General features: G+C 52.6%; 1 protein-coding gene across 2 annotated transcripts in view; it reads left to right on the forward strand.

The window, feature by feature from the left end:
* CAMKK1 (calcium/calmodulin dependent protein kinase kinase 1) overlaps positions 1-8,968 on the forward strand; it is a 110,387-nt gene extending 101,419 nt beyond the window's left edge. For both annotated transcript variants that reach the window (XM_075440064.1, XM_075440063.1), the window contains one exon: positions 2,429-8,968. In XM_075440064.1, the coding sequence (XP_075296179.1) occupies positions 2,429-2,501 (73 nt within the window). In that variant the 3' untranslated portion in view covers positions 2,502-8,968. The remainder of the gene's footprint in view (positions 1-2,428) is intronic.
* The last annotated feature ends 3,593 nt before the right edge of the window (positions 8,969-12,561 follow it).

A 12,561-nucleotide genomic window follows, 5' to 3' on the forward strand; every position in this document is an offset into this window, starting at 1 on the left:
TGCATCCGTCTTTAAGGTAACTCAGTGTTTGTGTTTCCCCTGGAGTACTGTAGAAATGTGTGTGCTCAGCCTGTGTGATCTGTGTGGTAGTCAGAACATTTGGCTCCATCCTGCCTTCCTGCAGGAGCAATTTTACTGCAGTAATTCTGTGTGTGTGACACTAATGTTTATGTATGCTTTTTTAATTACTATTATTTGTGGTTCTTTGGCATTTCAGCCTTCTCTGGGGAGGGAGGAGTGAAAACAGCCAGTTGGGTTTTAGTAGGGCTTCATTAAAACACGGTCGTTTGTCCAACCAGTTGCACAGACCCTTCTAGGGAACAGCCTGTCCAGTTCTTTCTGTTAAATTACAAAAATAACATTCAATGCAAACTGTGACAAGCTGCTTACAAACATCTCAGTGTGAAGTCCCGGGATCTAGCGCTTAGGCAGGACACCACGTCTGCGCAGGCCTGGGGAGATCTGGTCTGGGGTGAGAGGCTGGAAAATAACCACACACCTCGAAGTACCTTCAGGAGCAGCTCCACCGCTCTGGAGACTCTGGCTGGCCTGGTTTACCGCTCTGAGATGGACGGATGAGCTCGAGCCAGGATGCTGCCCACTCCGAGTGAGGAGGGACTTCCAGAGAGTCTCCAGAAGTAGGGGAAGGCAGGCAGAGGAGGATGGGGACTGACGTGGTGCTGTCGGTGGTAGCTGGTGCCACTGCCTGCTGCTGCATTTTTCATAGAGAACTTTCATAGAGAGGGAGGCGACATCACCAGCCTAGGCAAGGGCAGATTATTGATATTTAATGGGGACTCAGTGGAAGAATTAAGCACTTACTAGGAAAGAGTGTGTGTGTGTGTGTGTGTGTGCTGTGATTCAGCTGTTTGTAGGTTGTCCCACTCCATCCCAGTCCCATGCTGCCTGCGTTTCGGAGGAAAGTGCTGTGAGGCTCATTCCTTGCTGGGCACGAACACTCTGTGTAAATACTCAGTTGCTGTGATCTTCCCACAGCTGCTGTGGTTAACAGCGATGTGGTCTCCTGGATAATTGCACAGGTCAGGCTTCGCTCGCCTGGGGTTTAAAAAATGTAGCAGAAATACAGTCATATTTTTTAAAAAGAGTTAATTAATGGAGATTCATGTTCAGCTTCAGGCCTCACAGCACGAGCTCCAGCTCTCATGCAGACTGCGGAGCGCTGATGCCTTGATCTCTGCCACCCTGTGTGCAACCCGGGTTTAGCTGATGCTCACCACCGCGCAGGTGTCCGGTCAGCCTGTTCTGTGCTGCACCCCTCCCAGCCTGCCACAGGGGCTTTGGAGAGGCAGAAGCTGCTTGGGATGGCGGGGAAGCACTGAACCCACCCCAGGCATGGAGCAGGCTCGGCAGGGTGTGCCGGGCTGCTGCGGGCAGGGAGCTGTGCCGTGCAGGAGGAAGGAGCCTCTGCTTCTGCAAGGAGTGATACATCATTTAAAGAGGGTGATGACAAGCATCCTTGGAGAGGATGACATGCATGGCATGGGGAGCATGGCAGCGCGTACCCCACCACGCAGCATCCAGCAGTGCTGCTGGGGCTGCCAGCGTGGCCAAGGCTTTGCCAGCCTGGCTGGCTCGATTTGGAGCTCATAAAAGCCCCTCAGCCCAAGCCAGCAAAATGCTCCATCAGCCTCAGTGTCTCCACTCGTGCTTCAGAGCGATTCCCTAGGCACCTCTGAGCCTGCCTCCCCACCAGCAGAGGTAAGGTGTCCCATCCCACCACAGCAAACCTCAAGCCTACACAGGGAGACATCAGAAATTGGGAGTAGGAGCAAAAGGCTGAAGGTATCATGGTGTACATACAATGCAAGCTAAGTTACCTTGGCTGTGCTTTAAGGTCTGCTGCTCTTGGGCGCTGAGCTGTTTTGGGGACCAGACAAACTCACAGAAACTGAAATCAAACAGCTCTTGCATAGGGAAAACTGGGTTCTGGTAGAAGCATTCATTTTTTACTGCCACTTACAGTGGGGCTTTGAAGAAGCAGTTGTGGTATCAAGCCATCAGATTAAAGACAAGCAAACCAGAACTCCCCAAATACAAACTAGATAATTTGGAAACATAGCTGCTGGTCTTTTTTGGAAACATTGCTGCAAGACTTTCTCCCAGAACCAGATACCTCCTCGTGATGCTGCAGATGGGAGAAGGGCCCTCGGGGAAGTGCAAAGCTCAGCCCTCAGGGTGCGGAGACCAGGCAAGTGTACAGACATCAGTTGTATAGCGCTGCAGCACATCAAGCTGGGATGTTGCTGAGTGATTTACGTGGTACCAGTACAACAGGCTGGTTTGTTGCTATTCCCTGTTAATACTGATGTTGTTGACCTGGGTTGCCCATTGGAAAAAAACGCCACCTGCTTTGTTTCTTGCAGTGCTATGTGTCTATAATCTCTTTATTTCCTTGCCATTCACATAGAAAACAAGGGAGCAGAGAAGGAGGCAGAGACCCGGAGCTGCCCGATGTGTGTGAAGATGAAGCTACGTCCTGAAGCCACCCGGCTGTTGCAGGCTGGTCACTCGCGTGCTGCTGCTCTTGTACCCATCGTGGTGTTGTCTAGCACACATCTGCCCTCATCGCCAAGTCTGGGGCCTGCAAAGTGGGGAAAATAGAAAACCAAACTCAAAATGGACCAACCCAGAGAATCAGAAAGGAGGAACAGAGCAGCAATAAGGAGAAGAGCGAGTCCTCGGGCAGCGCGGCTGGCAGAGGGCTGGCTCGGCCTCGTGGGTGGCTGCATTCCTCGTGCAAGGTGTCCGTGTGCTCCTCCGTGTGTGCCTTGCTCTCTCCACTTGTGCTTCATGTGTGGGCTTTGTAGTTGGGTGTCTTGGCCGATGCATGTGGTTTTATTTGTAATGCAGCAAGCCAAGCATCATCTCGTGGGTTGTTTGCCCCTGAGACTTTTTCCTTGCTTTTTTGCATTCTCTATCTCAAGCAGCAGGAAAAAAAAATTCCATCGGAGCCAGGTCTTATATCAGAGGGCAACTGTTTTATTTAATACACAGGTAAAGCACTCCTGTATACCATCCTGCTCCTGTTGGAGTTGACAGCAAAATTTCTATGGATATCAGTTAAATGAGGCTGAGATCTTCCTTTTGGAGTGGGCACTGTCACTCTCTATGCCTTTTGTTCTCTTTTTTCCCTTCTCTTCTTATCCCTCATTTTTGCACAGTGTAAATCCTGCCAGCATCGATGGCTTTAGTCAGGACAGTGTCGTAAAACAGACGTAGTACACGGTATTCCCTGTAGTGTGCAATGAGCCTTGGAACATCGTAGAGATCTGGAGCACTGGGAGATGCTGTTACATGGAAAAGCTTAGTGCGCCGAGGACGTCTGCTGACCAAGCATGCGCTCCCCAAAAGCTGGGACTGCACCCAGTCCTGTGCACAGATGTGGTTCTCGGAGCTGAAGAAAAGTGGCAGGTTTGGGGTTTATTTTATTTAAGAGTGACTTCCTTTCCCTCACTCATCTCTTAGCTCCTTTTAAAATTTATGTACCTGATGCTTTTAAACTCTAATTTCCTGATAAATGACCCAAACTGGGAGAGCTCCCTAGGATGGAAATTGTCAGTGGAGAGTTTTTAGACTAAGGAAAGCTACAGAACACAAATTACATCAAAACTTGATCTTTTGGGTTTTTAAGGCTTTAATTCTTAATTTTATTTTTACTCTAATTTTTATGCACGTGCTGATGCTGCTATTTTATCCATAGATTGCTTCTAAACTTGGGATTAGAAGCTTCATCTCTACAGTTTGACATCAGGTGAGAGATTGCACTTAAAAGAGCAAATGCAGCTGTTTCAGTGGCTGTTGACTGTACAGACTGTGTGTATAATCAAGAGTTTCACTCTTGCACTTAGAGAGTAAAAAACAGTGACATCAATCCATCAAAATATATGTCAGTATTTTCCCTTGAGCTTTATGGGGTCTGAACGTGCCCCTAGGAAGCGAATGGGATTGGATTCTTATTTTATAGTACTTAAATAAAGGACATGATTAAATTTGGTTCCTACATAATCATCTTATTGTCTTTTTTTAGGTTAATCCTGAGGGCTTGGGACTTTCAGTCCCCTAATTTTTTGTGCGAGGGGATATGTGTGTGAGGATAGTTGGTAGTGACTGGTGTACTGGTGTTCCCATTCTGTTTTCTGCAGTCTAGTTTGGTGGTTCCCAATGTTTTTCTAACTGGGCTTTGCTGTCGGTGCCTTCTGCTCCCTGTCCCCAGGCTGCCGCCTCCCCTCGCTTGTCTTTGGTCGCCTCTGGGATGCCCAGAAGCAGTCACCAGCCTGGGCTCTGCCCCACGTCTCACCTGTAAATACTGGCAAGTTGGGAAATAATATTGTAGCTGATGTATTTTCTTAAGGAGATCTTTAATTTTTAAAACAGGCAAAGGGATTATGTCCTGTAAACGTTACTGCTCTGGGCCTGTGCTCTGCATCGCTTGCATCCAGAGGATAAATCCTGCCTGCATTTGTGCATCAGCCTGCACCAACCGTGTGCTCAGCCTGCACCAACCGTGTGCTCAGCATTCTCTGAGGATGGTGGTCCTGCTTCGGCAGGGATGGAGGCGTGGAAGGTCTGAGAGCACAGAGGGGGCTCTGCAAACGCGGGAGGAGGGACTGGCCAGGAGGAACCGCTGCCTGCAGAGGAGAGGGTCTCTGGATGTGACCTGGTCTGTGCTGGGGACAAAGCGCTGGGGTGCCACTGGGTCGTAGTAGGAGCAAACTGTCTGTCCTCTAGTTTGTGGAAAAATGGGCTCTCTCCAGCTGGTGCCTCCAGGGCTGGCCATGGCGGAGCTCTGCTGCAGCAGGACGGGGCTGCCAACGGTGAGGAGGATGGGAGCGATGCTGGGTGAGCCCCAGCCTGCGCAGAGGGGTGACCTCAGGACAAGGACACAGCTCAGCAAGTCACCTTAGCCCTGGGAGAAAAGGGAGTACCAGTAATCCTTATCCCCATGGCTCTTCCGAGGTCTAAGAAATACCTGAGTCGTGCTCAAACAGCTCTAAGACTGACAAAAGAGGGGTTATTTATTGTATTTTTAATATATGGCAAGAATAATCTGGGGATTGAGAGACACTTTGCTAATCCATCCAGTGGTTGAGGTTATTCCAGTAATGACCAAGGCGATGGGAGCTAGCGGGGCACAGCTGCTGGAAGACTGTTCTCAGCCTCAATTAATGCCACCAAACAAATGATCATTCACAAATTAGCTCTACATCATGTTCCTTTAGTGTAGCTGGAGTGCTGCTTCAGTTTTGGAGGGGAATGGGGGAGATGGGTGGTTTTTATGATTATCCCAAAACCTACTTTGAAAAAATTGCCATTTCTGCTGAAAGCAATCCTTTTGGACCTGTTTCCACAGGTCCAAGAAGCAACCAGAGTTGTACAGCTGAGCTGGTGTCATACCTTGTTTCTCCAGGTATCTGCCAGCCTTGTGGGTCTTTCCTTTATACCTCCAGAAACCATCCGTATCGCGTTGCGGACAGCAGCCTGAAAACGTGCATGAAATGAAATGAAAAAGGTGCACTAGCAGCAAGAGAAACACTCGGATTTATTCAAAGGCTTGGTAGGACTCCTGCAAAAATACGCTCTGCTTTTCGCTTAGCTGAAGGGAAATCCTTGCTTGTTTATGTGCATGTAAGGGCAGCTCGGAGCCACGCTGTTTCTGCTCTGAAGAAAGGAAGAGACTAAGGAGGTAGTATTTATTAAAAAATAAGCATCTCCGGCCAGCCAACCCTCTTATCTGTTCAGGAAAGTCTTTCTCTGTAGCTGGGTGGCTAAATATTTGCCTTGCTTCTCTCTGTGAATGAGGGGATGAGGTTTGGCGTGGCAGGGCTCCTCCGAGCAGTGAGAAGAGCTGGCGTGGGCACGCTCTGATGGTTTTCTACATGCTCTGTATTTCCCCCTCCAAACCCTCGCTTGTCTGTGGTGTCCCTGGAGCGCCGGCATCCTGCGATAAGAGATCCCGCGGTGCTCTGGCTGCATTAGCTGGGCTCTGCGTCCCGGGAGGGCTCCTCTTTCCCCCGCCGCCTGATGGCACGGCCAGCTCTGCTCAGGTGTAGTTGGCTTTTCCAGCCTGTGGATGGGCCCAGATTGAGAGAGCTTGAAGGAAATCTCTCTGTTGGGGAACCGCATATCTTTTTGATCTCCAGGAGGTAGATTTCTCTCTGTCTTGCTCAATTAATACCTACAGGCCTTTGGTTTGGGAGGCAGTGCTAAGTAAAAATCCTGGTTTAGTCTTTAGTGTCTGGTGTGGAGGAATACTGCAGTGAAGGTCTTTAACCCTTTGGGGAGGAAAACATCGCTATAAATGTCACATTTGCAAATAAATGAGGTTTCCAGCTCTTTAATGACGTATTGCGGCACGCGAATGGGTGGATGGAGAACCACTCACGGTGCTGATAAAGCTGCCTCCCCCAGCTGTGCCCACGCAGGGGCTCTGCTTTGGGCAGTGGTTCCCGGGGACGTGTCAGTGAGAAACCACAGCGTGGGCAGCCGAGGCGCAGCCAGCGCCAGGAGCCCGGGCTTGCGAGAGAAGCTAAATCACCTGCAGCAGTGAGTGTGACTGGACTGTGATTATTTTTTATTTTTTCAGTGCCTTGAGACACAAGAGGCAAGCTGCACAGCAGAAGACTGGGTTTTCTGAAAGATCGAATGCCACAAATGTCTGATATTTTTTCTTCATTGTCATTTTGAGGGTGGGTGAGTCAGGCCTGTCCGTTGCTGGTCATGGTGGCATCAGTTACGTATCTTGGTCATGTCCTGTCTGGATGGTGCTTCACTTCTTGTACCTTGCAGGTTAGAGAAATCTTTGAGTTTCAGAGCTGAAAGGGCACCTGGAGGTTTGTGCCCAGTCAGTGGTGCACGGGTGGGCTGCAGGCTTGGAGGCGCGGGGGGGCTGCTGCCTGCATCGGGTGCCGCCACGGGCTGCTGCCCTTCCCCGCTGCGGAGAGAGGCTGGGGGTTGGAGATGGAAAATGTGGCAGGTTTGGGTACCTTCTCCTTGCACGTCCCCTGTGATACACCACGGGAGGACACCCGATAAGCACGGGGTCTCTGGAGCCCAGCACGCTCCTGCCGCCATGCCCTGTTCTGTGCCTGCCCGTTGCCTTCGGCAGGTCGTCGGCTCCCCTGCTGCATGCCAGCAGCTGGGCCCCAAGGCAAGCAAAACCCTGAGCGTAAATACAGCCCCAGCTCCGCACGGCGTGGCGACAGCCCAGGCTGCCTTGTTCAGGGTCCTAGGGAGAGCGGTTTGACAAATGCTTGAGAGCATTCGCTGCCCTGGAAAAAATATTCCTGGGGAAAGCAACAGGGAAGGCGGGAGCAGCTGGTGGTCGGGCAGCGGTGGGGTTGGCCATGGGAAAGCTCATTCTGTGCACAGCCACATCCAAAGGGAACCTGGTGAGGGGACTGCGTAGCTGCTCCACGCAAAACGAATGGCAGCTCAGTGAAACGACTCGCAGAACAGGCTTTAGTTCCTTATTTATTGCCAGACTTGCAGGGGAGAGCCGGTGGGAGGAATTTTCTGTTCCTTCACCATGGCTCCATATCCTGAAGCCATCAGCAGCACTGCAGCAGGGGCAGATGGAGGGTTTGTTCTCCATTTTTGTGGTGCCTGGCTGGGGGAACTTGTTTGTGCTCTCTGGCTCAGTGCTTTTCTTCTCACACCTTGCCCAAGAAACCCATGATCTTCACCCCACCAGCCACAGGCACCGGCTCTCACTGAGGGTCCTGGCTGCCCTCGCTCATGCTCAGAGCCCCTCATCCCCCGCTGGCTGCAGCGGGCAGTGTCCCATAGCGGTGCTTTGGGCTTTCTTGCACCAAACAGCACCATCGGACATGTGAGAAGCTGTTGCAGGATTGCAAGGTATCCTTGGGTGGTGCAGCTAGTGCAGGGGCTCCAGAACAGACACAGCAAGGGCTGCTGTCTGGGCAGCCTGGCTGTGCGAGCTACAGGGATCATTTATGGCCTTGGAAACCTTCATCAGTGATTTCCAGGCGCAAGAGCCCACATCTTCAGGATTTTGCGCTAGCCACTCAGTATTCTTGTTCTGTGACAGTAAAAGTCGGTGCTCCTTTGGGGCCCGCGATCTCACATTTGTGTCGGATGGTGATGGCAGGCAAGGCGGGCTCCTTCTTGCCTGGAGGGGATGGGGATCTCGGTGAATTTGAAAACATTTCCAAAGGAAGGAGGACTGTGCTGCGGTGCTGGGGGGTCCTGCTGAGAGTGTGAGCACATCAGGTGTCCAGCAGGAACGCTGGGGTCCAGCAAGCAGATTGTGGGGTTTTGTGTGTATCTGTAGCTTAGTTCGGGTACCAAACTTCTCCACTTTACCAGGGCACATTTGCAGTGGTGTTTGCTGAGCAAAGCAGTGAAAGGGATTTCTTTTCTGGCCCAGAGCCTCCTACAGGAGACCATGCTCTGATCAGGTCCCTCCCAACCTGAATTAACCTGGATTATCCCACGGCCCTGTTACTCTGAACACAGACTCCCTTGGGACCAGGGGAAGAAAGGAGCTCGAGAGCTTAGTCGCTGCCTTCCAACCTCCCTTCCCCGAAGGAAAGCCTTTTATGCTCAGTCTCGCAGACACCCAGGCCCTCAGTCAGTAACCACAAGCCATCAGTCAAAGTGTGCAAAAAAAATAAGTAATATAAATTAAAGAAAAAATAAATTGCAACTTTCGAGGATATAATTTGGATCCTCTGTGCTGTAATTTTGCTGCTGTTTCTGATTTATAGGCCTGTTCTGTTAGGATTTAAGTCTCTTGTTACACTTGATGTTAAATATATGACCCTGTATGTACTCTGCTATGACTCGAGCATGATGTATATGCACTCAGTACTGTGATGGCACGTGGCCATTACACTGTAAATATGTACCATGAATAGAGAGGCTATTTTTTGCATGCTTTTGTACTCTAGAACTGAAGAGACAATGACAATAAAGTCCACAGAAATGACCCTTGGCGTAAGTGGGGTTCCTGACGCGCTTGCTGCTGGCTCTCGCGTGCTTTCTGCTGTTCAGGCCCACTCTGTGCTTTTAGCAGCGGCAAAGAGGGGCTGAACGGGCTTCCACCGCTCCTTTTGTCCCTGTGCTTCCCCCGTTGGGCTTCTCCCTGGACAAAGAGGCTCAGGGACCTGTCGTGCTGCGGTACCACATCATCTACATGTACTACATCGGTACAGCAGCTTGCCGTAACGCGACCTGAGAAGTTGTCTTGCCTTAATTGCATTTGCTTCCGAAGAAATGTGCGATTTGCTTTGAAAAAGAGGGGTTGTCCTGGGCTCGAGCTGACTCAGCATGGTTGTGGAAATCCCAGCAAAACCCAGGCTTGTCTGGGGCTGCTGGGCAGGACTGGCCAGCCCATCCCACGGTGCGCTGGGCACCTTCCTCCAGGTAAGGCATGCGGAGGCACCGCACTCTTCTTGCTTTTATAACACCAAAAAAGAAAGAAAAAAGAAGGTGAGGGCATCTGCCTCATCACCTGTCATTAATGTTCAGCCCAAACAGACACACGATGGGCTCAGTAACCACTCATGCTAAACACCCCCCTTAACGCACCGGCACAGGAACCGCGAGCACCCTCTGAGACGGAACGTGAACGGACGCGCGGTACAAAGCACTTGTAGCGAACCGGGCGTCTCGTCCGTTCACCGAGATCTCCCGGGCGTTATCTGTTCTCCTGACGCCTTCGCAGCCTGTTCCCGAGCACCGCGGCGGGCTGCCCGCGAGGAGCCCAGTCCTGGGCGCGAGGGAGCAGCCGGGCCGGGTGTCCCCGAGCCAGCCCATCGCGCCGGGGCACAGTGCTCAGTCCTTGGCTGAGCGAACCGCGCTCGGCTTCCCCTCCCCATGAGCTGATTTTTTGGGGGACAGAAATGGGGAAACCAAAACCTTTCCAGCCAGGAATGGTCTCACACACCGGCCCAGGTCTTCAGTGAAAGTACGTGGAAAAAGACGACACCTGGGTGCACCGTATCCCGCAGCGCGATTTCCCAGCAGAGCTGGGCTGTTGGCCGTTGCGTTGTCGGGAGGGGATGCGCTGGGGGGTGAACGCTCAGTTTTGCTGAATCCCCCGCGTTGTTTCTGGGGGGGCTTTGCCGTTTTATCTGCTTCAGCAAAGTCTCCAATGTGGGCGTCGCTTAGGAAATCCCTAACCTCCCTTTCCTCCCTCCCTGAAGAAAGCAGGAGCCACTCTGTGCTCTGAGCCAGCTGCCGTGAGCTGGGAGACTCGTCCGGTCACAGAACTGGCCCGGTCTGAGCCGCTCCTTGCCTCTCCCCAGACGGCTGGCAGAGAACGAGGCGCGGCCGTGCGTCGCATCAGGCTGTTACAGCTTCGTTTCCCTGCTCTGCTCGAGCAGCAGCCTGCACGCCGAGAGGACCACTGGTGTTTCCCAGCACAACCTGCCATTTATTTCACAAACGCTGGGCAAAAAGCACTTGGTGGCCCCGTTACTTGTAACAAAGGACACAGCGATTACCTTCTTCTGGGTACAGCCCCATTCAAAGCAGAGAGGGTTTTTTCCTGAATTTTACAAGCCATGCAGCTTTGGTTCTCACCTGGGGATGCTTATTCCTAACAAATCTGGTCTTTTGCATTTTTGCTACGGGAATGATCCTCTCCAGCGTGGTGATGAGGACGGGCGGCTGTGGCTCTCCCAAAATCACGGCAGGAATGGCCGGGGTCGGCAGCTGCCGGGGCCATGGGCTGGCCCGGTGCTGGAGACGGGGATGTGCTCCACCACCAGCGCCCACGGGCCCACAGCAGCCACTGAATATCGCTTCAAATTTTTACCCTCCTTTTTTCCATCCCCTCAGCTGGGTTTCCTAGCTTCTTTCTGGCACGCCAACGCCAGATCAGTGACCGAGGAGCTGAAACTCCCTGTGGGGCTGGGTCGTTCAGTACCGCGGCGATCCGACCAGCCGAGCCTTCGTGGTTCAGGAAGGCACCACGCTGCTGTGTGCTGCCGGAGAAGCGATTCGTCTGATAAGCTCAGAAAAACATGCCCAGATGTGCCCCGGTGCCATAGCAACGGGGCTGAACCTGCTGCACCACGACAGGAAGGAGAACGGCTCCGTGAGAGGGACCGGCAGAGGCTGGGGTGTGCGAACGGGGACTTCGAGGACTCGTTAGTGCACGAGCGCTTTTGCTGATTAATGCTATCACCCACTCCCACGCTGGGTGGATCGGTACCCCAGCGTTTTGTCAGGGAGTAAAGGAAATACTGAACGCACGTAATTGCTCGTTCCCCCGGGATGCGGCATCCCAGCCCCAGTGGGTGCATCACGTCGCTGCCACCGTCGCGCATCCAGCCCCGAGCCGGGGTCAGTGGCGGGGCCCAGGCCAGTAAACGCCCCCGACAGCCCTCGCCCGGTCCGGGAAGGGTTTTCTCCGTGTATTCGTGGTCATTTCAGGATCTCACTGGGGACTCGATTTGGGTTTTCATCCAGCCAGCTAAATGGCTTGAAAGCCCCTCCCCTCATTTTCTTTTAAATGGGCTGCGTTTCAAAACGGATTTCTCGAGCAGTACATTATAATTTAGTGCTTATTATAATATTCATTAAGAGCTGACTTCTGCTGTAGCATTACACCAAATACTAATTATTAGAAATTAAGGTGACAGGAGGGAATAACATTCTGAATTGTGTAAGTAGGGGTAATAACAGCCTGGGAGGGAGAAGAGAGGCAAAGCAGCAGGAGAATTTCTTTTCTGCGGGGAAACGAGAGGTGATCAAATCCCCAGCAGCAGGCGGACGGGAGCCGTGGCTGCCCGGGCTGGGGGTGTGCGGTGAGGGGCCAGACTGGGGAGCTGCTGGGGGAAGGGGACAAAAATAATCCGAGCAGCTGGCGGGTGCGAGGGCAGCAAGCAGAGGGGCTGCAGGCGGGCGACCACCGGGTCCAAAGTGTCCGGTTTGCGGGCATTGCTGTCTGGCAGGGTCCACACAGGGAAACCAGCTCCAAAGGCTCAGTCTTGCCTTGACATTACTTCTCCAGTTCGTTTGCTTCTTTTATTCTCTTTTTTTTTCCTTTGCAGGATGAAATTAAGTCTCCTGTGATGATTTCCAGCAGCAGAGGGGAAGACGCGTCTGCTGGGTCTGGTATCAGATGCGGGGTGCGTGTGCGTACGAGCTGCAGGGTTGGGTGCTGGGGAGCAGTCGCTGCTCAGGCTTTGGGCACAGTCCAGCTACAAACGGGCGGTGGTTTTGAAAGCAAAAGCCTGAGTCCTTAGTTACAGCCGAGCTGGAGCGAAACCAACCTCTGAATCACATTTTTTTTTGATTACCAGCTCGGCCTTGGGAGCCGCGACTGCCACCTAAAGCTGCAGCGTTGGGAGGACGGGTGCAGGGCAGGGCGAACGGCCGGGGAAGCACCCAAAGCGCGAGGGACGTGGCTTTTCCTCTCCCCAGTGAAGGGCGAGCCATCAGCCCTCAGAAGACACAGCCCCAACTGGGAGTAACCCCGTCACAGACTTCACCCTTCCTTGTCATCCGCGCTGCTCCGCGCCACGCTGCGCCGCCGCCTCCCAGGCGTCCCGCCAGCAGAGGCTGTTCAAT

Source organism: Opisthocomus hoazin, chromosome 20 (genome assembly GCF_030867145.1).
Source record: "Opisthocomus hoazin isolate bOpiHoa1 chromosome 20, bOpiHoa1.hap1, whole genome shotgun sequence".
Classification (NCBI taxonomy): Eukaryota; Metazoa; Chordata; class Aves; order Opisthocomiformes; family Opisthocomidae; genus Opisthocomus; species Opisthocomus hoazin.